Below are 26,975 nucleotides of genomic sequence, written 5' to 3' on the forward strand. Positions count from 1 at the left end.
ACCGAAGTACGCGATTTGCGATCTGGTTCTACTGGCTGGCATTTTGGTGAATTGCGTACATTAAATATTTACGACTTAGAATTTTATTTTCGTTTCTCTTTTTACCGCAGTAATAATCAATTATGAGTTTGCCAGCGAATCGGTGCGCCTCATCCCTGATGGGACACTTGGAGAACGGATGTTTGGCGTAAGTCCTCAATTGTGGATCCCTCGAGATAATTAAAGAGAGAAAGGGAAGAAAGATGGATCAATAGTTTCGTCAAGATGAGGGCATCCCGCTTGGCTGACAAAACATATAACAATAAATCGCGAAGTGCCCTCGGGCACGCGAAGCTCGTTCGTTAAAATACACTCTCTCTCTTCCTTCGTTTCGCAGCCGCGTAAGATTACTTATCTTATCGTTACTTTACAGTAATCCGCAGACTTAGGGTAGACAATTAATCGTGTTCTGTACAAATTCTATCAACGCCGCTAGCTATGTACACATGTCTCGCTATTGTTGGTTGTAATCTCTTACACGTGTAATTTGGCATTCGCGTGAGAGAAGTGACTCGTGAGATTCTCGCTACTTCAAATCCGTGCATCGCGTTCTCGCATGTTAATTTGCTTTATGTATGTATACTATATACACGTGCCATCGCGCTGGCATTAATATGACTTTAAATAAAAGTTCGAAAATCTAGGGAAATCGTGAAAATACAATGTGAAATGATACATGATATTTTCAGAAATGATTAGGAGAATTACGATTTTAATAGGATCAGCTTTAATAAAAATCCAGCAGCTAATTTATAAAAAAATATTTTAAAAAAAGAATAATGTTTTATAAATAAATAATGTAGATTAAAGAAGTAAATATTAGAAAATACATTAAATGTATAGATATGTTAAAGAATAATATTTTATTGTAATCTAATATCTAATTAATAAATAATAAATAATTAAATGTGAGGAGCAGAGCAATGAAAGATCTTGAAACAACTTTCATTATTTATTTGCATAGAGAATATAAAAAGTTTCAAATTAATCGGATGACGAGTGGATGATCTAAAGACTTCACAGATCCATTTCTTTAGAATCGAGTGACAGTCGGTTGTGCGAGCTAATCGCTTATTAGACGTGCTGATCGTCACTCTCTTTAATCCCAACGTACATGTATGTGTGTATAATATGTATATGCATACGATTCGATCGAAGAACGTTAAACTCTGGCTCGTTAACTCTCCATTCACACCGCCTAAGACTTGGATCGTACATCGTTATTGAAAAATATAACAGAGATCAGTTCAAATTTCTTCGGTATTTATCCCCTGCGTCGTGCAACGCGTTCTTCCGATGCGAGAAGGCATTACATTTGCTAACGAGTTATCAAAAGGGCATTACATTTGGCAAGTGAATTTTAAAATATTACTAGTTGAATGCCAGTAATGTGCGTATATAATTATCACGAGAGAAAATATTTTAGGACGAGCGTGGCCTATTAGACAGCGCATTGGTCTATTGAGCCAAAGGTCCCGGGTTCAATTCCCGGTAGAGCTAGAAAAATTATATTAAAAAAAAAAAATTCTTATAGATTTGGCAAGTGAATTTTAAAACATTACTGGAATTTACTAAAATTCACTTGCCAAATGTATAAGGATTTTTTTTTAAATATAATTTTTCTAGCTCTACCTTTGGCTCAATAGACCAATGCGCTGTCTAATAGGCCACGCTTGTCCTAAAATTTTTCTCTCGTGATAATTATATACGCAGCCGGGGATTAACGAGCCAGCCCGCGAAATCTCGACCATCGATCGGGGGAGTGTGCCGGAATGTGCCATTTTCTTAGAACATCTTACATCGGGCGATGTAAAACGAGGACCGGCGCGAGTCCTCACCATTTATATATATACACATGTGAGACAGTAACGTGAGCTTCGTGGTTTTTTCGATCAACAGGAACGTGCGTGCATTAACGCGAGCTTAACAGTCTCAACAGTCGAACGGGCGTGCGAGTAGGATCGCGAACGCGAGGACGAGGATGAGGCCTGTCCACCGCGGCTCGATCTTACTCGAGGAGCCCACTGTGCGCCAGTTCGGGGCTGGCGATGGTCCGCTTTTGCGAGTGTTGGCGATCACCGTCTGACTTCGCCATCTCATCGTGTACTGCGGGGCGGTTCTTCCAAGAGCCTGCAGCCTGAAATAAGAAAACAGATCATTTTTATTCATGCCGATAATATCTCTCACTCACGAGCTTAGAGCTTCACTATTTTATTTTCTTTTTTTTTAACGAATATTACTTGAAGCTGCTTACATTTTTCGATGTAAAAATATCGACTATGATTTTTTATATTTTTCAAAATATCTTTTCTATTCGCAAAGGACTCCCCGCACGATTCTTACGAGAAAAACATTTCCGGTTAATTATTTTGAATTTGTGATACGTTGTAGTTCTTGTGTCCTTGATGGATAGTCTCAATTTTCATTAACTTTTTATACTTTCTGAATTATAGACATTTGACAATCTCCTTCACAAGAATTGTTCATACGTTTGTCTACACGAGTTTGCACTTGTGTGCGTGCCTGTATATATATTTGTGTATATATAACTCTGTCGCCAGTTCGGCGGAGTCGGCAGAGGCAACGGAGGCAACAGAGGCGGTAGAGTTGTACACATAATACGTATGCAGGCAGGTACACAAGTGCAAACTCGTGTAGACAAACGTACGAACAATTCTTGTAAAGGAGATTTTCAAATGCCTATAATTCAGAAACTAAGATAGAAAGTTGATGAAATTTGAGACCTTTTATTGATGCTACACAAGAACTACCACATCACAAATTCAAGTAAACTGACCGAAAACGATTTTTTCATAAGAATCGTGAGAGGTCCTTTAATCTGAGATATCAGAAATCGAAAATGATGACTGGCAATTATAAGAATAATGATGATGATAATAACTTTATTTGAAATGCGATTAATTTACTTGAATTTAACTCCTGAATTATTATACATGGAAGTGAAAGAGAATTGCACTCCAAGAGGTGAGGCATTATCAATAATTGCTTACAAATCTAGTCTTTTAACGCAATTAAAATGACAATAATAATAATAATAATAATAACTCATATATGAGCATATGTAATTTAACATTAAGAGTGTATACAGATAATAATTATAATACTTAAAGAAAGTATTAAGATTGTAACTCGGAAATAATTATTCTTAGTACCAATAAAAATGATGAAAGCGTCTCTGTCATTGCGCGATTCAACATTCAACCGCCAATCGATCACTGCCAGAGTCAATGAGAAAGTACCGCGTGAAGAAGCTCTGCTGTTAAGCATATTTTTCTTCATATCCCGTAGATTACGGAATAGGGGGAGGGGGGGGGGTAATGTGCCGCGGTTGTAACATGGAATTGCCGTCGTAAGGCGGGATGAACGATGGCCGATTGTTAATCAGCGCGGATAATTTCTTCGCGCTAGACGACAGTAACGGATCGCGCGGGCATCAATCCTCCGCGATTTTATGCCGGTATACACATCACGGAGCGTGCCGGCTCAATCGCGCCACGCCGATAAAATGCCCGTTATATTTCAGCCGACCGTGCGTCATAATCTCCGCCGTCGAAACTGTCGCGGAACTGTCGTTAAAACGTAGCTAATAGACAAGATCGCGGCGGAACTTTCGCCGGGTTAATCGGCCGGGACGCGACCCGCCGGGGTATAAGAAACTCACCTAACCACCGCGGTATTCATCTTCCACGGCAGGGTGAAATTCTTGTGAGTGTCCCTCGAGCAGAACGTGTGCAGTCTGGGCCCGGCGGGGTCGCCGTTCTTCCTGTACTCATGTATCGTCAGGTTCCACGCCGTGCAGGGTCCTGTTAAGTAGAACAAGCGTAGCATAGAGCGGACAGTACTCTTGTAACGTAAATGTATGTTTGTGAAGATGCTGTGTAATATATCTAAATAAATCATGAATAATACGGGTATCACGAGTCCCTATGCGATGCATAAGTAGAAAGAGCATTACGAGATGCGCCGTCATCAATCTCAGACTTTTTACTGAAGAAGAATCTCTCTTCTAAATTAACTTGCACTCTCGGGCATTAAATACTTTTCTTGAATTTATTTTGGTTCAGAGTTGGTTCAAAGTAATTCAATAATTAATCTTGTTTTATATTATATATTTAAATATATATATATATAATAATTAATAATTCCCGACGCGAAGCAGATACATTTCCCTTTATCTTTCACTCTGCAAAAAGCAATAATACGCATATGAGAGGGCTAGTAGCCCTGTTTATTGCCAGGATTCTTGTTGGCTATGCGGTAAACATTGGCGAACCTCTCATGCCAGAAAGTGCATCATTCAAAGATGAAATTTTGTAAGAACTGCAGCTGGAAGAAAAAAAAGAGAAAGAGAGCGGAGCGTACTACGGTGCTGGTAACTACGGTGATACTGCACCTTGAAAGGTATATTAAAGCCATTTCCGGTGGCGGCGTTTGTCGGGCTTTGGTTACGATTCCGCCTCTACTTATAATGTTCTGCAAGGTGGCGAGGAGGAAGAAAATGAAAAAGCTATACGGGAGCGAAGGCAAGAAACGAGGAGATGAAAGGAACGAGGACAGCGACGTTTCTATGGCGAAGTTGCCAAGAGTGTCGTCGGCGGAGTAATTCGATTCGCGGCGGTTCATAAAGCCGGACGGATTTCATAGAAATGCGCGAAGCCTCATTAATTCATTTAATAATTCAGCCGTTACTTGCCACGCTTTTCTAGCGAATAAATACACGCGTCGTAATTGCATCCAGGATTGACATAAGTAGACAGGGCACGTCCCTCGGTGGGATGGACATTTTTCGTTTCGTATCGAATCTCATCCCGCGTAATTTGTCCGCATAAATCAAAGTTTCTTGTACCGAATTCAATATTCCATCTTTCATATATATTCGTGGACCAATAAAACTCTATTTTCTTGAAACATTGCAGAGGATATTCTCCGCATTCGATAGATGATATTTCCCCCCATACGAACGTACAGAGGTCACAATTCATTGGTGCTATCACATATGTACATACATCCCCGTTACATCGATCGATCGCCGTTACAAGAGTTTCAAGAGAAAACAGGACTGAAATCGGACGGGAATACTGCTGAAACAAATAAATTGCTTCAAATTCTAATCAAATAATACCGCGCGACAAAAAAATCGATAGCACTGAGCGATCAATTTCGGAGCAGGAGATGATTGCGCACGGCCGCAGAAATAAACGTAAAATTCACCCGTGAATGCAGCTATCTTTACATCAGAAGGAATATTCCTCGCGCTGCATTTCACCCGGGAGGAACAATCGTAATATTCTCAAGCTCGAACAAGCGATAGGTAGTCGCCTTTGTCGCGTTCGTAAGATGACAATTTACGTGCCGCGCAGAAATAGGAAAGGCGAGAGGGCGACGAAGGCGGAAAAGAGCGAAAAAGAGGGAGAACGATGCAAGAAAAGTGATGTAGCAAGAGAGAGAGAGAGAGAGAGAGAGAGAAAGAGAGGACGTAGCATGGTTTCTACACGGTGAAGCTTTAGCTTCCGTTGTCGTGGTAAATCCGATGGTCTCTTTAATCTCGCGACCCACTGCCATTCGTTTCACGCCCGCGCTCCTCTGTCCCATCGGTCGGCCGGGTCGGGTCCTCTCTCCTCTCTCACTCTCCGACTTATTCTTCCACAACTTTCACCCTTTCGTTCGCCGCGGCGGCGGCAACGGAGCCAATGGCATGGATAGAAATTCTGGCGGTCTCCGAAGAAAAGCAATCGAGAGAAGATTTCGCCGTGTCGTCGCCAGAGACGGGGCGCGCCTCGCGCGGAGGATGATCTATCTGTGTTTTCTCTCGAGCCCCGCGACCGGGGGGGAGGGGGATCGAAATAGAATTTTGCGGATAGAACTCTGCGAGTGGAATCCTATTGCGAGACGCAGACTACAATTTGCGCTTACCGAAATAAGAGCTGAAGGCAATAGCGGGGAACGTCGTTAAGGATAAAAACAACTTGAAAAGAATGTTGTCATAGATATAATAATTTCGTGATACAATATTGAAGCGACGCAATATCTTGGCTTGAAAGTTGCTTTCTTTTAATATTTTTGAATTCCCTGAAGAGTTTCCTTCGATAAAGAGAGCATTATAACACGACCGATGGACTTTTGCGAAATAATAAAACAATTTGATTCGAGAAATTGATTAAAATAGTTGCAGTTTCGTGTGAATGTGTTTATTTGTAAAGATATACGTGCATACAGGCTACGTCGTTAAGTCGAAACAATTTCAGGAAATATCAACAGGTTCGTTACGGCAAAGAAATTAATTGCTCTATAGAGAGAGAGAGAGAGAGAGAGAGAGAGAGAGAAAGAGAGAGAGAGTAACGCGGGATTCTTAATGCTCAGATCCGCGAAAGATACGCCGCTTCGGAACGCAGTTGCTTTTTTGTTTTCTTTTAATGCCGCTCGAAGATAAATCGCTCGAAGAACGCTCTCTGGAGAAACGTAGATAGGTGCTCCTAGATAAATCATTTTCGTGCTATTAAACTGCTCGCAGCTTTTCTTGCAAGGTATAAAACTGCGGGCTAACGAATTCCCGAGATAACTATGTTTCTTTGATTCGAGGTAAAAAACGGCCCGCAGAAATAATTATATTATTATCAAATTAAATCACGACGCTATAAATATATTTTTTTATTTACGCGAAACTGTGCAAAAAATAATAATTCTGTAATGTAAGTGTACATAACTATACATTGTTGTCATTAAATTAAAGCTTCAAATTGGAGTCAAGTGTTCACACGAGTCATATTTTACATATATTTAAGATATTGTGAAAGTAAAAGTACGAAAGTTCTGTTGGAGTAATTTTTGCAAATGGAGAAGATATAAGTAGATGCAATTCTAAATTCTACTCACGACTCTGAGTGGACTTGACTTCGATGATGAGTTGCCGGTCGATCGGCGAGTCCAGAATCCAGGTACACTTCTGCTGGTAATACTGATTCAGCTTGAGCCCGGCGCTCGCCAGATCACCGCCATTGACCTCGCCTTCCGGCTCCGCCGTTGTGTGATCGCCGCAGTAAGTGTCATTGATAAACTTGTAGGCCGCGTGGAAATCGAGGCCCGCCTTCGATGTAGACCTCGACCACTCGATGTAGACCGGGGTCCAGCTGCGGATGCCTACCGGAAGCCAGTCCTGCGCGATAATAGATCCCGTTAGACGGGTAAAATGAGGTACGAAGGATACGACGTGGAAAATGGTGAGCAATTTAGGGAAAATAAAAAGCGCGCGGACTACGTTGAGAAATTGAAAGTAACACGAGCATCGTCGATGAAAGAATGACCGAGACGAAATGCGAATGGTACGTAATAACGTGATAAATTTAATTAAGATACATTTGTCGCAGTTTTGGCGGAAGAAATATCGATGACTTACTGACAACCAGGCGGTATGCTTAATTATCAATCGTGGATTTCGAATTTAATCCTACGCAGTTAAATTACACGGATTTAACTTGTTGTTTGCATGATAGCCTCAATTGTGTCGGAATAACGAGCATTTGAATATGAAATGATGATGATCCCACGAATCGAAATCGTATTATCGTTTATAGACTCGCCATAACGATTACACTCGGTCAGGTGTAATCTGATAATACGTCTATTAATAATCATCGTGTGGATAGAGTCAAAGTCAGATCAGTTGGGCAGTATTACATGCGCGAGATTGTGGCGAACGCATTTTGCGCCGAATAAATTATTTAGCATCGACAGCTTCTTGCCGAACATTTCTTTCAACTAAATGTAAAGTTCTAAGATCGAAAAAGTCCAAAGGATGCGTTTTCAAACGCGTGCCACTTTTTCATTTTATTTTTACGGTGATACATTTGTCGTAATATAGTCGCATATTATTAAATTTATGAAAAATAACGCAGATTATTACACGGTAAATTTAAAATTTTCAGCCACATTACACAACATTGTGGTAAATAAAAACGTTAATGAAACTAGTATACATTTCATGCGAACGTTAATAACATTGTACACATTACGTGGAATTAAATTTCTGCAGCAAAAACACTCCTAGCACCGAGCTTCACTTCACGTTAATTCATAATAGTAAAAAAATATATTTCAGATTTTTGACGAAATCGAGCGCGTAATAAATTTTCTCTCTGAAAAGAAAAAAAAGAACCATCTCATCGAATAAAATGATATGATAAATATAGAGAGCCATTTGCGGAAAATTGCATATCGCGAGTGATATATTTTAACGACATCGCCGACGTTTTCGCGTGACAATGCGGAGGATATAAAAGTTGCGGTATAATAACGATATAGCTTTTATCTCGCCGGCATTCAAAAAGCGGAAGTGCGCGTGGGATAAGAGTGGCCGCGCTCTCCGTCGAGACGCTCATTCGAGGCGGGCGCCACGGAATAAAGTTTTTCCGCCAGCTCGCGCTTACCTGGTAATTCCCGCAGAGACAGGTGACAATGTGTCCGGTCTCGGAGACGAGCAGGAGGTGGTCCATACTCTCCAGGGACTTGCTGACGCAGTGGCAGCCACTGTCGCCGCACTTGGTCTCGCACGGGTTGTTCGGCGTCTGCTTCGTGCTACCCTTCACCTGCAAACGGAGGCATCATCATTCGGAAAAGTGCGAGTGAAAATCTGTACGGGCGGAAGAAAGGAAGCTAAAAGAATAGCAAAAACGGTCAATTATAATTATGTCAAACGATGTGCCATACGTGCAATTAAAATTTGTTCGCTCTTTCTTCTGCGACTGACAATAAGGGACACGTCACAATTGTTCAGAACCAACTTGATTCTCCTTGAAATATGACGTTAAACGCAAAAATCTAAGAAGCATGTATATTTTTAGGTGTGCCCGTTTTGAGATTTAAAGAATGAAACAATCTCTTAAAGTTAATAATTATATTTGATTTCTAAGCAATTACTGTCGAAACGACAAGATATATAAAACATGTGTTAGACAATATTTTTTACGACTTTTATAAACTGCATATTTATGTAGATCTGCCGAAAATCCAAATTTCCATATATATAATATCCTGAAGAGATGATTTATCTAAGCGCGACGTAACGGATTAAAGTTGCACGATTTTCTCGGTTGCGCAACGGATTCGCAACACGGATGCGACGTTCGTATCGTTCACCGCGGGATTACAGTTGGTATGTTTCCACTATGGAATTCAATTGTTGCACTTTATCGTTCTCGCAGGAGTTGCTGAAACCCATAGCTGAACCGTGGTCTCGCCTTCGGAACCGCGTCTGATCCAGCGGAATATTATTTCTATGCGGATTAAAGGCTCGCGCCGCGAGTATATACAGATAGATAGTTTTATAGTTTTTGGATTCTAAAATCCCTCCGCACATCCGACGATGCTGTTTGCGCGAGGGAGTTCTTTTCTCTTTTCCTCGAATAACATGTAACCTGCGAGAATCCTTGTTCGCGTGAGACAGTGTGCGTCTAAAAACTGTGAGAATGAATTCGCGAGAATTTAATTCCCGACCGTCAATTGAACGAACGACAGAGAGATTAGACATTTCGTCGAGGAACTCACAGTAATGACCACCGATTGGTTTGGCGCCGGTATAAAGTGCTGCCTGCACTTCACCAGGCCTTCCATGGCGAACAGCCGATGCGGTTCCGGATGCACCACCGAGCCCTCCACCGGCGACGTCAACCCGTAATATTCGACGTCGCACACGCTGGCCGGCTGCTGAGTGCCACCCTCACGTTCTGGAGCATCAAATGAAAATGCGTTGCTTGTGAAGGTGTCGAGAGAAATTACCTCGCAAATTATGCCTTGCAAAAATAAAGATGTAATATGTGCGCGTAAAATAGTGTCCCGAGATTCTCTGTTATTCATGTAATTTCTTGCGCGACAAATTAATTATAAATTTAATAAATCAACGAAGTTAGCGTAAACAAACGGAAGAGAGACACGACATCAATAATAATTAAAGAAAGGCTCCAAATTATAATCTGTATGCAACGATGAGGTTTTGAAATTTCTCTGTTATTTTTAATAATTTCTTGTGCGACAAAAGTTGATTATAAAATTAACAAGTCAACGAGATTAATATAATAAATAGAAAGAAACGGAAGAAATATGATATATGACGTAAATGTAAAAATTACTATCCACTCGGGATGTCAATCAAGAAAATTACCAAGACGATCTCGAATATAAAATATTTTCATTTTATCGCTCATATCCGTTGAATTCTCGCGGGAACTCTTGCAACTTTCCTCTCCTCGAGCCTCTTAGCTTAATTTTTTTTCCCCGTAAGTTTCTCGCAGTCAGAGGGATATATATTTCAGCGAGTTATAAGTGGGTAAACGTCTTTCGGGCACTTTCATTTCGAGTTGAAGTTCATGCACTCCGCAGACAGGATTCCCTCATTTCGTTTCTTACGCGACAATTTCGCATGATTATTCGGGGCAATTCGGGGTCTGCTCGGTTGAATTCGACCCCTTTCCCGTAAGGAGATCGGTCTCCCTGGGTCGCATAAAGTTTTATGTTCCACCGTACGGGATCGTACTCGGCGCGAGATAAGGTAGGCACCGGAATTCCGATGGTAGAACCGGAATTCGAAAACGTTCGGTCTCGATATTCTGCCTCTCTGGTGAAGAGGAAGGGAAAAAGTGAAACACAGCGACGCGACGGGGATGGGATCTCTGTGTGGGACCGTCGTTACGAATACGTGGGGAACAAAAAATCTGACGAACAAAGTCGTGACCGATTCGAACGCGGCTGGCACGCGCGCGTGCTTCGTTTCTCCGTTTAAACACGAAACGTTGTTATTTAAGATTTCAAACACGCCGGTCTTTGACGACCGTTCTCATCGATCGTCGCGATTCGAATAGAGAGATAGAGATATATACTGTGAGAGACACGAGAATGCACGCGGCGTGTAACACGTGTAACACGTGTAAACGTAATAACGTTCGACCGGCGACACGATCACCTCTCGTCAATCACCGATCCAATCGACGGCGATAGTTCGTCGTCAGTCATGACTTTTGATTCTTGTCATTTACGCCCTTTTTTTTTATAATGGTCCATGATTGGATTTATATGCCGCTCGCTCGCGTACAATTGTTGTAACGGGGGGGGGGATGGCTACTGGTTACGAGCGCGAGGCTGGTAGCCATTTCATACAGCCAACGTAAAAAAAAAAGAAAAAAAAAATTCGTCGGAACGAGAATTTGATGTCGACATGATGTGTCGTAAAATTCGGTCGACGTTTAAAATCTCATCGATATCAAGATTCAATTACTGCTGTCCGCGTTTCGTTTTGTTCGTTAAAAATTTTATCTCGCGCACTATTAGCTTGTGTTCGAAAACGCTTGAACGATTTTAATTTTCGATTTTAATGAAACCGGACGCTTAAATTCACGGGAGAGGAAAACGATAGATCCGACAAATGGAGAATAAATTCTCAAGCATTAGGTGAAAAGAGATTTTTATTTTAATAAAATGTTGAGATATATTGGCTTCAACGTTGAAATGAGTAACATTTTACTTTAAAATAAAAATCAGATCTAATTTCACGCTGAAATTAGTTAATATCCGTTCAAAATATTTATATTACTCGTATTATTCATTATATATATTATAGCTCATTATGTGCAAAATGTTATACGGATTAAGTTCTATACTGAAAATCGCAGGGTGCTTACGCGGTTATCCACGCTTTGAATTTATAGATTTAGCGTTTTCAAGCCTGTGATACGCGGTAGTCTGGCTTTACTTTGCAAAATAGCCGTAACAATCACGGGCGAATAATTATCCGACCGCGAATAATTACAAGTTTCCCGATACGCGAGAGCGTAATATACCCGGGCTCTCATTTTAATCTCCGGGATTGCTCGGCCAAGGAAAAGGTCGGTAGCTACTTAATCGGGGTAAAATCTAATCTTTGAAACGGAATTAAGCGCGACCGCTGTTTTTGCGAGGACGGACGCGCGTCGATATTCGTGAATGTGTTCTCCGGCAGCCAACCAGAATCCCTCGGTCGACTGCCAAGCGAATTTCAGGATTACCGTCCGGACGTGCCTACGCTCATCCGATTAGGGGGCGAGGGGGGGGGGGGGGAACGAGGCTTTGACATCGATATGCCGAGGCGTATTTACGGTAATTAGTTACTCGTAATTAGCGGTTTGGGCGCGCCAGTCGGCTATTCAAGAAGCAACGGGCAAAAACTCGATTCGGAACGATCAGGAACGATAAAAGACTGGGACGCAAATTGCGCCGATCACGAAAATGACACTATCATCGCGATAATCGAATGCCAGTCGCTTTTCGCGCTTTATAACAAGAGAAGGGCAAGCATAATTATATACGTAAGAGGATCACGCTACGTGTTATTGGATGAAGAAAAATATATTACATATTATATCGAAAAAAAAAGTACTTCTCAATTAATAATTCTTAATTATTTACTATTTACCTGTAATTTTCGTACTATTCAAGAAACTCGCGGGAAGGGCGCGAGAGATATCAAATTATAGGATAAACTTCATTGCGCGATCCTTTTTAAACTTTCGCTCGAAGACGTAAAACGAGGAAGCTTCTCGGAAGTGCGTAAAGAAGCGCGATTGCGCTCGTAACTCGTAATGAACAAGAGAAGGGAAAAAAAGAAAGAAGAAACGGGTAAGAAAAGAGTAACCTGTATCTCAAGGCGATAGAGCGCTGCATGGAGCCGCTCACGGAGCGTGTTTCTCGCGATCTCACGACGCTTACGCGCGCTGACTTGATTGCGCGGCGACGGCGACGGCGCGCATCATAATCCAATTTCCGACGTGCGATCTTTTGTTTCGAGTTTGTGCCGAGAGCTCGCCCGCTCGACGAGCGAGCGAGCTCGGCAGACCGCGGCACGTTCGTTCCCGTCCGGCGACGACGGCGCGGGTTCCCTTTTACGACTTACCGTCGTGGAAATAGTACGAGACCTCCATATACTCCTCGTCGGTGGGGCTGTTGGAGGCGCGTCTTAAAACCACCGTCATGTCCCGGCCGCTCGACGAGTATCGCTTCGGCTCGGTGTACCTGGAAAAGAGGAAATGGGAAGAGGGAACGTCATTTGCGCTCTCGGCTACGGAGAGTGAATCTGTGGCGGAGGGATGGTTTTCCCACGCTCCTTTCGCCCCTTTCACGGAGAGCGCCCCGCAGTTTTCCGGGGTCGAAAACCGGACGTAAATCGAACGACCGACGGGCAAGCGCGAACGGGACTGTTTTCTTTTTTTTTTTTTTTAATTTTTACACTGCCGGTCGACACGTTTAAACGCCTGCGCTTAGACACATTACATTTTGCGTCAAAATGTAGATTGAATACCTACGGAAACTTGAAGAGACTTCAGTTTACAAAGAAGATCGTTTTACGACCTCGTTAAAAGATTCTACAAATAATTGAGCATGAAATAGGATAGATATTGCAATGATTCCAGATTCTGAACTTACCTCGGGATAAAATTTATCTCATTGTGAACGATCCTCGTTAAAACAGCTGAATGGCTTTGCATCACGACCGCGCAATCAATACGGAGGAACGATGGTGACGGGGTCATGAATAATGATCGATCCGATTTCCGCTTACATACGTTATAAAGCGCGCGCGCGCGCATATACGTACACCGGGATCCGGGATGCGGGATTCGTGACACTTTTCATCGGGGACATTCCGGGCATGCGGAAACTTCGACGCGTATTATTAATTCACGACCATTATATGGCGAAGGGGGCACGAGGGAGAGCGTGTCGCGCATGGGCGCGAAAGGGTGCTCTCTCCGTGAAAGTTACATAGACGTCGGGACAAAGCAGGATGTAAATCTTGCACGTAAGACTCTATTTTCCCTAGGCAAAGTTGTAAATGGACGTCTTGGGAGCCGCCCTCGATAGTCGGCGCGCGCGAGAATTGCCTATGAGTTAGTTTTGCAAGATAAATCGGGCACCCTTTCCGCTGCCGCCCCCCCTCTCCCGCCCCTCGTCGATGCCCCGTCGTCCTGCGGTGCCGCGAGAGGAGGATCTCGCCCTTTGTCGCTCGAATGAGCGCCAGAATTACGTCGTCGATTTTCTAACATCACAGCAACTTTCCCGCACGGCGAACGATATCACGTCAGCCGTTCGAAGTCGATGACATTCTTCTCTTCAAACAAGTTTATCGAGATCATCTACGAGAAGTGGATCGTATCTTTTTGTTTAAAACATTTATCGAGAAAGAAAAAAAAATTTAGCGCGTTTCGTCTGGCGTTCTTCAGTCGAGTTAAATTAAAATAGACATGTGGATGAAACTATTATTGAATGTGAGAATAAAAAAATTAAAACGTGACCGCGACTTTCTAAATTTGATATGAAAGGAGAAAATCTTTAATCTTGCAGCCACAAGCAATCAAAGTTTTATAAAACTAAGTATATAGAGACACCAATCCTGAGAATTTAAATAAATTATATTTGACTGTCAGATTGACTTACATTTAAACGTATATATTATTGGATCATCATCTGTGCGCGCTTTATATAAAATATGAAACTTATTTATTAAATTTTATTAAATTATCCTTCTGGAATTACATCCAATGAATTTTCCTACGGTGTGATGTTGAATAATCGCTGTGTAGAAGCACACGAGCGCGTAAATGCCTTGCTATTTGTAGGCTGTATTACAAGCCGGCGATACCTGATTATCGCGATATCCCTCGCACACGGAATGGCAGTTTACTTTATCAGCGCGCGGGATAAAGCGACGGCAGCGATACGGTTGATCTGTGCCGGTTCATTGGCTGCTCCCGAGCAGGGAGCAACGGGGGATGGCTTTTAGTTGGACATGGCGTGCGTGAAGATTAAATTACTTGATGGCTATACCGGATTGATCCCCGATGTATCTCGCGTCCATGCACGGACGGTTATTAAATAGAGCGCGCTCTGGACAACTCACTTGAATAATCGCGATGCCCGGTCGGACCTTACGACCCTTTGTCGCCAACGCGATGTCGCGCGCGATGCGCAATGATACGATTTTCATCTTTGGATGTCGATGTCGCTAACGCGTCGATATAGCGTTATCGCTTTTTTTCACACGTACAAAATTCACGTTTTTTTCCTTGCGATTCTAAAGCCTAAATTAATCTAGAAATTGAATTAAGTAAAAAAAAAAGAAATTTCTGATATGGAAAATGAAATTCTCAGGCAGTATTATCCTAATCTAATCTAATTTAGAATAACGTTATGCTATTCTTATACTTTTCGATATGACAGAGTTCGTAACCCACTTTCTTAGCTTTATCGAACCTCCAGTTTGCGAGCTTCCTACCTCGTTTTATTTTGCATCATCTTAATACCGTTTCGGGAGTATCGCAGGAGGCGGAAGGCAACGGCCGGAAATTCGGCGCGGGTCGAGTCGCGCGATGGAAAACGTGCCCGGCTGCAAACGGCGCGGCGCGCCGGCGGGGTTGGAGAACGTGCGAGGCGGATGAAGCACGGGCGTTATTTCGCATGAATTTTTACGAGATTAGCCAACATAAAACACGCAGCAGTCCCATAGGCACGTACGTACGTACGCTACATCCGGACGACCTGGTGCTGCTGCTGCTGCTGCTACTACTGCTGTTGCTACTAAGCATAAATCGTCCTGGGACCGGCTGGCACCGAGACGGCGCAAACGTTAGAAATTAAAATAGATTAAAAACTGCCGGTAGCATCAGCAAGGCAGCGAGGCGCAACGCGCGTGCGACGAATATCACTCTTCTCGGATGCAGAAAGCGGAAACGATCCTCCTCCCTTCGTTCTCTCACGGCCGGGCGGAGAGAGAAGCCCCGCGAACACCTGTGAATCGCGGTCCCGCGGTTTCCACGGTTGGGCATCGCGTGAACGATGCAGTGCGTTATTTGTTCTTGCCTTCGATCTGGCAATTCGAGCGTTTGTCGTTTTCGACGTTCGAGAGACGCTTTATGAATTTTGTATCTCGTTGAATCATAATCGCACCATTGTATATTTCTATCTGTACTCTGTAAGATTTCATGTTTCAAAATTAAATTGCTAATTTCTTAATTGTGATAGAGCCTTGCACTGTCGTCATCTAGGAAAATCTATTCTTAAATAAAAATGAAGAACAGCGCTCGTGTACATCATATATTGTAATTCGTACTCCAAATCCACTCGAAAGGTTTCCGAGTTGAGAGACATATATACGTGCACGTTATCACAATATTTCAGACGTTTTACCGCGGGCATCTGTCGATCGAGGAGGGCAAGAAGCCGGGTGGTAGAGTCCGGCGAATCGATCGCCGTACCATATCGGTAGCGGCGACGGCGGTGGCGGCGCCTCGAAATCTCTTCTGGGAAATCTCTTAGCCCAGCCTGGCATCTCTCGTTTGGCCATTCGTTGGTCGATTCTTGTTCTTTTTGTACCGGCCGCATCAAGTTCGCCCCCGATGCAGCAAGGGCGGGGGCGGACAGGGGCGCTCGTGCGACAGACATTTCGCGTCCGTCCATTTCCCACGGCTTGCATAATGCATGCGACCGTTGGCTGCTTCGACGACGACGACGACGACGACGAGAACGACGACGTCGCTCGCTCGAAAGTCCCTTTTGTACTTATCTCTCCAGGCTCTCCGATCGGCCAGCCGGAATCCTGGTTCGCGGGTCACCGCCGGCTTCCAGCCTCGAGAGGAATCACGCGATACCTTTGTTTGTCGTCGTTCGACCCTCTACAGTCTGTTTTCACGGCCGATTGGTCAACCTTGTCTCCGGAGGCTTCAACGTCGAAGCGAGCTGTCGTTCTGCATGTAGGACAGATATACATTGCATAGATTTAAATACGCGGAATTTAATCCTTTTCCTCCAACACGCCCGAAAATGATAAATATCTGTTGTCTTCATTTTTGTAAGTTACGCGCAAGTATTTTTACTATTTTCTCGTTGCAGCTTACGAGAACGTTCTGAGTTGTATTTCAGATGATTGGATCGACGCGCTTGTAAGTTTCAAGTGCGATAAATGGAGAAACGACAAGGAGTGACATCTGATCGAGTAATTGTCGGAATAAGGGTCTGGAAAAAGGTTTTCTCTATAAAAATTGCGGAATATGCATCTCTCTTCGCGTACTACGTCGCTGTTCAATATGTATGGCTAAAAATCTTCTTTCAAATATCTTTCTCGTCACGTTTTTCATTTGATATGACCTCTATTCTATCTCCCTTGAATTCTTATCAGGCATCTCATTCTTACATCGATATCTCGACTTTCTCGACAGGAAAAAAGCACACGTATTATATACGAATAAAAATGTCTGCTATAATAATTTATCGTATAATGATGAATAATTTTAGATAGAGTAAAATGCAAAACATTAATCTTGTTTTATTAAACATTTTAATTTAATATTTTAATAAATTTTAATAATATTATTCTGTGTGATACATTATATATTATTTTATTAATTTTAATTTAATAATATCCACAGCTTTTGTATTAAATCATATGGTATATTTAGTTTTATCATGTAATTCCTATTTACAAGCAATTTGTTACTGCAAAATAAACCTTTTTTTTTGTGCATTTTTAAATTCCCAAATTTTTCCCCTTTGTCGATATTTATACCTAACTCGTCGGTCGCGACAGTATTTTGTTATCAAACGCTGCAAAGTCATAAATTCTAGAACGCGCGAGGTATTAAACGGATTAGCCGGTATTCTATCAACGCCTAGCACACGCTTGCATTTATTATATTATTCGCGCGCAGTAAATCGATCGGCATTAAATGTTTACGACGTCGAAAAGACCGCGTCCATAAAACGCGCGATATCAACGCGAAGACTGGACCTGCCGTGCGCAAAGATTTTTATCATGAATAATACGCGGCCGAATACAACGAGCGAAAATAAAACTTTTTGAATAAAGGTAATACGTACGTCACTGGACCGCATGAGGAAACTACAAAATTACGCAATTTGCATGTATATTTTTCTCTCCCGCAATTGTACGGAATTAAATATGTTTGCCATTACAACATCATTGAAGAAATTGCATTCGTTAAACGGTCGTATGGAGCGCGCAGGTATAAAACCTGCATATCTACAATATTTCGAGAACCGGAAGGACTTCGTGACATACATAGTGTATACACCGTGTGTATTTTACGAGAGAAACGTTACGCAATTTATAGAAAAATCGAAACAAAAATGTAAACCAGCGCCAAATTAAATAGAAGTTGAACGAATGTTGCAAAAGCTATCAGTTTTTTTTTTACCGCGGCATATTAACGCTTGTGTAAAAAACACTATACATTCGTTTCACACGCCCTTCTAAAGTAAGTTATTTAATCAAACGCGAATATTTACTACATAATCGAAAGATTCTCTCATCGTAAACATCGTGCAATTTGTTCCTGAACGAGAAAAAATACGTGCCAACTGTTCCAATTTATGTCATAAATTTTTGTTGCGTTTTTTTTACGGATATACTCGCTTTACGACAATATTGAAATTACACGTAACGCTTTTTCTCTAGGAATAGTTCAGATAAAAGTAAACAGAGTCCTAAAATTCCGACTATACTATATCGACGAGGAAACCAGGTTCGTCAAATACACTTTTTGATACGATAAACGTAGCTACGTGCATATGTACTCCAAAGTTTCATTTATTTGAACTCAAAAGCCGAGAAAGTTCGCAAAAAAATAATTTAGAGAATTAATAGCCTTTGAGGAATGTTCAAAAGGATTAAATACCAAGATAACTATTTAATTTTTATTCAAATTAAGGTAAATGTACCAATATCTGAACACGTATTTATGTCTGGACATTTTTATCATTTTAATCCTTAAATAAGTTATAACACGAATTAAAGTCAAAGATAAAAATATTTTTCTTGTATTATATTTTCATCTTTGATTTAATTCGCGTTATACTTATTTGAGAACTAAAAATGATAAAGATAGATATACATCTCACGTATCCAGGCATTAGTACATTTACCTTAATAGATCCAAGTATAAAATAAAAAAGCCGCGACTAATTAAATCCTCCCAGAGAACTCATCAAAACATCGAAATAAGGCACAACTTTTGCGACGCTGTTGCGAGCCGTATTTCCGTATCGGCTTCCGTAGTTGCCGAGCGCGGCAACGATTGAACGATTTCAGATAACTACCATCTCCGTGCGTTCTCTGTGACATCTTTTCATTCGAATATGTACCCGGTACGCACCGAGTGGAATGCACGATGTGCAGAGAGAGAGAGAGTCGGGCTACAGCCATCTTTCATACTTTGACTTCCGGCGAAATGAGTATGAGGTATCGCTTTGCATGCCGCCGTCTAGTTCTCGGATGGAGACGGATGATGGATTTGCCGGGGCTGTTTTATGATTACGTGCCCGACGATCTTTCGTTGCTTCCTCGGCATTACGACGGCGCGCTGGCTCCTATTTCGCGCGTCAGTTCAGCCGTTGTCTCGGTGATACGTGCCCGAGGTATAATGAATAATCTTCACTGTGGACGGCATGCGCACTAGGGAGAGAAAGGCTACTCGCTAATATCAGAACAAAGGTGTAAAGAGACTAAAAATGACTCGCGACGAAATGCCCGTTTCGGGACTGCCGCGTAGTTAACTGGTCGGCACGTCTTAATACGTCTCGAGTGCTCGCGTCTCTGCAAGGTTGGAGATTAGCGTTTAGAACTAATCTCCATCATCCGATGCAAGGTTCTAAGGAGACTTAACCAGTCCCGTTTATAGAGCCCGGCATCGCGCGAGTTGCCGAGGGATCTCGAAATTTACCAACTCACAATTACGATGCACATCACCTACAAACCGGTACACAGTGGTATTTCTCTAATGACCGCTCTAATAACCAGAGGAATCCACTTACTTATCCTGAGTCGATGGTTCCCGCGGGAGCCACTGCGCTGGGCTGCAGATCCTCTCCAAGGAGTTGGCGGTATCCAGCATCCCGCTCTCCGGCGAGCCGTCGAATATCTCGATCGTCGACTGGCAGGACTGCGCGCTGTAAAATCGATAGCCAGGAACATGTCTATCAGTGGATTTTACGACGGACGTCATGCGCGCCGAGGCCGTCAAAACTCATCGACCCGTACCGAGAGAATTCACCGTCGATGTATCAACTGCAAATTCTCGTGTAGAGAATTTGAAAGGGTATGGCGATATCTAACGCGTTTTTCACAGAAACGAACGAAAAAAAAACTTCGGACTAAAAAAATAGGAGTATGTATTAAACGTACTATTACACCCCGATTTATTCGTTTGTCAATTTCTCTTTTAATCTGTAGGAAAGATTGAAAGCTTTTTGGAAATGTTACATCCGATATTTGTTCCGGTATAATCCGTAAATGTATCACTCGAACCAAAATATTCGAGTGCCGCGTTCTCGTTCGCTCTAATCGCCTCGTCTGCGGAAAGTAAGCTGCAGATCCGACACGGATGCCCCTATTACGCGTGCATGAAAACAGAGTAAAAAGGAAAAGAGACAGAGAGAGAAAGAGATACGCGATTTGGAGGGTTTGGTCGACGGGTGAGAGACGCACGATATTCTCCCGTGCTCGGAAATACTTTCTCGGTTCACCTGGCGCTCGGATTTACAATATTCCGTTCAAAATTCATGCTACCTTCAATAAAGCCCTCCGTTCTGTGTCTCGTAAGCGCGCGCGCTCACCTTCTACTGGGTTCATATTGGCGGTTGTATAGATATCCGCGGCCTCGAAGACCGACAGCGCGGCGGCGCGTTTATATCCGATGTCGAGAGGGTTGTCGGAGATACGAGTCGTCGTCGTCGTCAGTTCTAGAAAGGAAGGGGTTCATCTCTCCCTCGCGTCGTGTTTCATCTCCCCGGACGCGTACATAACACGTCTCCAAAGGCGCGGATACGCGTTCCGCATGTCGTCGATGTATATGTAGCACGCGCATGATATAATTGAAAATCCCCGGGACGCGGACGCGACGGCAGCCGTAGCCCCCGCGTGATTTAATGCTACTTTCCGCGACGAGAGAGCTTGTGCGAGGTGGTTTTCTTCTTCTCCATCCCCTCCTGGGCGCCGTTTCTATAAGTTACGCAAGTCGCCGCTAACTGTGAAATAAGACCCCCGCGCGTAGTCGTAACGGCGCAATTGCGGAATAATGGTTCTCCCATGTGTTCTTAGATATTCCGAGGTTTCGCGACATTCGGATTTCTTAGATATTATCAATATTGACGTGTCACTCTGATTTACGAAGTACGATATATTATTTCAACAAAAATGCGCGCGCATAAACGACGGAATTTACGGCGCTTACACGACACGCTAATCAATAATACAAATCTCCCGACCGTTTTTACAACAGTCACGAAATCCAACTTTACGTGCGTAACTCGCCGCGGATTTGTACGGATTGGCAAACACGAATCGAAAGTGGTGAACAAATCCGAAATGCAATTCCACACACACGCCGCGCGACACACGTTACGTGACTGCAGTTTTCATCGGCCTTCGGGTCCACGCAATCCACGTACGGTAAAATATGTCGATAAACACGAAGGAGAGCACGGGGCCGGGGAAGTAAAGAAGAGAGTATGGTTTCCCGCTTTCTAAGACCGCGGTCGCACGTGCGTCGCAATGTGTGACTCGAAGGCCCGTGAAGGCCGCGGGCGAGACGGGTTGTACCTGAGGTTGTAACTGGCCAGGGAAACGTGTCCGGTGTCGTAAGCACGGCCACGCAGCACGAGTCTGCACGTCGTCGACTTGGGTTTGCCTCTGGTGTCGTGGTGGCCCGCCCGGACCTTCTCGCCGCTCACCTCGAGGTCGCAGCTGCTGGTCACGGCGCCTTGGTCCTTGCGGTGGTCGTGGAGGTCGCGGTTGTTGTAGTTGGACTTCATCAATTCGACTGGAAGAACGGACAGCTAAGTAAGTGAGCGTCGACAATAACTCTCGTTATTCTATGATACAAAGTCGAAACAGGAACAAAAATATGAAAAAGATTATACGAAAATAAAGCTAGAAGAAGTATATTAGAATTGTGTAAGTGTTAGACTAATCGACGCGGTGATCTACGCTAGAGAAGTGCAGGCGAACATTTTCCTCTTGCTACTTACGACTTTTATTCGTGCTGTCGACAGTGATCGTCGTTGGAACTTCCGTTGTCATTTCTATAAAACTCAACGTCGCGACGAAGCCGTTATAATCGAAGGGCGATACTTCGGGGCCAGTTCTGCAAAACGATACGAACTTCTCTGAAGGCGCAGAAGACGATAAGATAAATCGATCGAGAAGTCAAAATGGATCTTGTTTGTTTTTCTGGTAAAGAAATGCGTTACTCACCTGAATTCGACGAGGAGTTCTTGACCGTCGTACACCAGTGCCGTCTTTTCTTTGCCGCAGAGCATCTTCAGTAACGGACTCGACGACTTCGAACCCGAATAAACGGCGATGTAGTCGCTGGTGCAATGGCTGCAACGAGAATAGAAGTACTTCCGTATAAGGTGCGACTATGCATCCGGGGGGCGCTTCAAGGACTTTGGTACTCCCTTCGTCTTTCGCACCGGGATAAACGCCGATATAAGCGAGAAACGTGGAATGAGGAAAGTGAAGCGGATAGGGCATGGAGTAGGAGACTATCGAAAACGGTCGAGAATCGTGTACCGATTTATCAGGGAGTTCACGAGGATGAACTCGATTCGAGGGGGAAGGCCGTGGAAGTTTCGCCATTAAGAAAATATCCAATATTACCGGCAAGGCAGAAGCGGCTGCGCCGAATTACCGCGATGGGATGGCGTGATTTATTTTACGAGGGAACTTCATCGCCGTACGCTTCGCAGGGGACGATCCCTCACAGCTGGGATCACGAAAATGCGATTTTAATAATGTGGCCAATTAGGGGTCATCGCGCGGCTTTATCGAGGAGATTGCCCCGTGCCTCCGGATCACCGTGTAGACGAGCGATGATTAAAAGTGGTCCCCCCCTTGCAATTATCGCCGACAGTATTAGACGTCGGACGTCGAGCTCTGTTATTGACAAATAATCAAAGTGAAAGTGATTTCTGTCTGCTGTTAAGACTCTGGATATTACGTAATATCTGTAGACGAGATTTCTTTTTGCAAAATATATATATTAAATAAATTGCAAGTGGAATTCGAAAAACGTATATCGTAAATGTTATTCTATTTTTTTTATCGTAGCGTTCATATTATGTGAATAAAAAATTAGTAAGTTTTAGTAAAATTAAATTTTTATTTCTACTGTAATTTTTATGTTTAAGCTGCACTTAATATTCCTCGAAAGACCGTAACGTCAGAGAGAGATAGTCCTGTAAAATTTGAATACGGATGCAAATGAATTTTATGCTGAATATTAATCAGAATATAGCTCCTGGTTCATCATCGTTATTATTACAAGTCCGTGCTGCGAGAGCGACAATGTAAAATATTCAATAGTGATATTCGCCAAGATTCTGAAGTAGCCGTTCTAAACATGTAACAGGTGCTTCAGAAAACTTTTCTCATAATTCTAATTAATTACCTCAAAGTAGAACGCGAAGAAATTAATGGGGAAACTTCGTTGCTCACAGTTCGATTTTGCCGGCTGAATTTTGCAGTTAAAATGAAATTCCATGCCCTCAAAGTCTCGCTGTCTCATCTTAGATACACTACTCCTGGACTCGGTTGACCTTCTTTTTTCACCAAGATGCACTTAACATTAATCGCGTGCAACATGAATTGTGATGGATCAATTACGGTATATTGTATATGTTGCACGCGATTAGCTCATCAATCTCGATCTGACGACCTTTACATCGTGTATATCTCTTTGTACATACTATGTATGTGTTATGCCCGATCCATCATGTTACCAGATATTTCTTGCGAATTTTTTTACAGATTTATTTCATTAAATACATTTCTGATTGGTGTATTGATCGATATATTCTTACAATAATTTTTTCCGCAATATTACCACTTTACAGAATTAAGCTACAACTGCTATTTCTCGCAGCATTATTATAAACAGGTTTTTCGTTTTTTTCCTCTCTCTCTCTCTCTCACTCTCCTTCTCTCTCCTTCTTTCTTTATCCATCTATCTATCTTTCTTTCAAACGCTCTCTCACGCGAACTCGTCGCTCTCGATAAATTAGATCCCACCCTAAAACCCACGCAAACAATGAACAGACCGTAATTATTTTCATTAGGAAAGAGCCGGGGGAAAAGGGAGCCGTCGGTCGGGAACGGATCGTTGCCGCGGAAATAGTTCTGTACGTCATTTTCTGCCCGAGCGGCTCGAACACCAGAAAATCGGATTCCTCCGGCCCCATTTCGCGCGAGGCTCGCGTCGCCCAGCCGTCGGATGGAGCATAAAAGAAGCGGGACGGCTTTCGTCCATCCGAACGAACGGCAGTATCCGCATTGTGCCGTCTCGGTAACGCGTTACAAAATGCCTCCGAGATAATGTGCTCCGGCAAAAATCCCCGCCGGAGTAAATTAAAAATCTTCTACTCGAGTCCTCCTCGGTCTCTCCCGTCGCGAAATCCCCGTCCGAGCATCTCGTTTGCATCGCCCGGTTGCAAACACGAGGGTTTTTTTTAAATGCAAGTTCCGGATTTTCGTGAGCGTGTCTCGTATATCGCGCGAATACTTCCGTTTGCGAAATCAGTCCTCTCCTCGCGCTAAATAGCCTCGTCGAGATCGGCGATGCGAACGCGACGATTCGAGCGGACGCGCGAAATCCGAGGGAAAACGAGAAACGAAAAAAAAGCGATATAACACGCGCCGGAAAATGCGTTGTTCCAAAACTTCGTCATTTTAAAACACCGTTTCTCTGCGCCGATATTCGAGCGAGCGAGCGCGCGGAGTTCCGATAAATCGCGGTATTGAAATCGAATGAATAACATACTAGATCGAAAAATGTGTGATCCCAAATTTTTATTCTTTTTTCCCCCATTTTGTAAATGTAAAAAAAAGTGTAATTTTCTGTCATATTCAACTCATATGTTTCCGGGGTTTTTTTCCCCCGATTCTTTGTTTCGTCGTTGAGTGAGTTTTTGGGGGGGATTTCGCGCGTCCTTTCCGATATTCCCGGGAAAAATGATATTGTTTGCGTTGTGTCGCACTTCCAATTTCGGGATTACGACTTTTGCGGGATTTTTCAAACGTGCGTTTATTACAATTCGCGATGAGAAGAAGTATCGAAGAATTAAACGAACCGAGAAATGTTCTTTAGCGGCGCGACTCTCGGGGTGGCATAAAGTTCCGCGGAACATTTTATCCTCATTAATGGGGAGGCGCCTTTGGAAACATAATAGCGGTCCGCTGAAAACCGCTTTCGCCGCCCCGCCTTGGCCTCCTCAACACGCTGATTATAAAGTGATTAAGGAGTAAAATCCGAGTGCAGCGGGTAGCGGGATGGTCGTGTGGTCGTTGGCAAAAGAAACCCACGGTGATTATGATGATTTTATTAATTAAACGTAGCTATAAAGGCGTTTATAAGGCGCTATCGCCGATAATACTATATCCTTCGCGTGTGCGGCAATTAAAACTATCATTATATAAAGGAACACACATGTAAATTTTATATTCAGCTCGCTCTTCCCGTTAATGAATGTAGCATAATGTGCTTTCAATTGTTAACGATTAACGCGCATTATGCACGATTAAAATCTGACCGGAAAGAGATTGACATGATTCCCTATTATCTCATCGAATTCACAAATGCTCACTAATTGTATTACCAATTAAAATTACAGGGGAATGTATCGTAAACAGGTGCGTCACCTATCTCGTTATGCAGCTACGAGAAACTTGGGAGCGATTTTCTTTAAAACCTCACATAAAGGAGCGATGATATCATTATGCGAGACACACAAGCGATGGAAATACGAAACGCGATGGAAAGTCCATTGTCGGACGACCGAAAAACGCTTTCGAGGGAACATCGTTGCGGTTCATTATACAACCCGGGTTGCGCCTTCGGCGAACGACGATGACGACGAGATGGAGAGAAAAACCTTGGCAATCGCAAGACCCGTTTCTTACAGCCTGACTCTCCTTGGTTTTTATTCATTCCACGACCTTGCTCTCCCACAATCCATCTCGTCTCGAGTTCTTTCTTCGCGCGGAATCTAAGGTGCGCAGACAGATTCACGGACGGCCCGGGGTATATGTTAATCCGGTTGAGATTACATCGTCGTAAAGGCGTCGAGCCGTAATTCCTGTCTTTCCGCAGGGAAGAAGTGCGACAAGTCTGAAAGAGCGGTCTTTATACGGAGATATATCCCGCCTCAACCTCGTCCTTTACGGTTCTTCAGCAGCCTCCACCATATTGAGTCGCGACGAAGAAAGAGAGTGAACCTGGTTACGTTTCCGTTCGCGATCCAGAGAGTATCATGATATCTCGCAGTTCCATTTCGCACGGGTGATAATTAAGGCGCCCCCGTAATGGACATTAATAAATTATCATGACATTACAAAGGACAGGTGTGCGCGAAGTTAAATGTTAGGGCGGCCGCTGTTGCGCCGTTAATTATCGTTGAGAGAAGAAGAAAATGCAGTACGAAGATTAACACACCGGTTTAATTAAGATTCGCAGAATGAACGATTCATTGCGACAACTGTATTTAGGGGAGCGACCTCCTTGCAGCGCGCAGTACTTCCACATTTTTTTGAATATGATTGCTAAGAAAATTTTTGACATTTATCCTATTAATTCATCAAGTACCTAATTATAATTTTTTTAAATAATTATTTTATATTCGGAATTATAATACATTATAAATATACAATTAGATTATTATATTTTTATTTTCGCTGCAGCGATGCAAAAGCAACACGTGCGGTTTTTACGTTATTTTAGTAGATTTCTTTTTTTAAATAAAAAGCAGAAACAGCCAACACGCGTGCTGTTTTAAAGGATGCGCCGTCGGAAACGATTGCGCGGGGAATTGTAACAAATGCAATTACGGTA

General features: G+C 43.0%; 1 protein-coding gene across 2 annotated transcripts in view; it reads right to left on the reverse strand.

Annotated features, from left to right (window-relative positions):
* Positions 1 to 1,691: 1,691 nt before the first annotated feature.
* Positions 1,692 to 26,975, reverse strand: part of LOC112456317 — a 220,328-nt gene continuing 195,044 nt past the window's right edge. Inside the window, exons 8-17 of one of the 2 annotated variants that reach the window (XM_025018773.1) lie at positions 22,343 to 22,471; positions 22,117 to 22,232; positions 21,689 to 21,908; positions 19,903 to 20,037; positions 12,974 to 13,092; positions 9,601 to 9,779; positions 8,484 to 8,642; positions 6,934 to 7,213; positions 3,722 to 3,863; positions 1,692 to 2,176 (exon numbers count right to left, since the gene is read on the reverse strand). In XM_025018773.1, the coding sequence (XP_024874541.1) occupies positions 1,972 to 2,176; positions 3,722 to 3,863; positions 6,934 to 7,213; positions 8,484 to 8,642; positions 9,601 to 9,779; positions 12,974 to 13,092; positions 19,903 to 20,037; positions 21,689 to 21,908; positions 22,117 to 22,232; positions 22,343 to 22,471 (1,684 nt within the window). In that variant the 3' untranslated portion in view covers positions 1,692 to 1,971. Of the gene's footprint in view, positions 2,177 to 3,721; positions 3,864 to 6,778; positions 7,214 to 8,483; positions 8,643 to 9,600; positions 9,780 to 12,973; positions 13,093 to 19,902; positions 20,038 to 21,688; positions 21,909 to 22,116; positions 22,233 to 22,342; positions 22,472 to 26,975 lie in introns of those variants that run through there. The other variant, XM_025018772.1, reaches the window with a different exon arrangement.

This window comes from Temnothorax curvispinosus, unplaced genomic scaffold (assembly GCF_003070985.1).
Source record: "Temnothorax curvispinosus isolate PA1 unplaced genomic scaffold, ASM307098v1 QBEX01006738.1, whole genome shotgun sequence".
In the NCBI taxonomy this organism is placed as follows: domain Eukaryota; kingdom Metazoa; phylum Arthropoda; class Insecta; order Hymenoptera; family Formicidae; genus Temnothorax; species Temnothorax curvispinosus.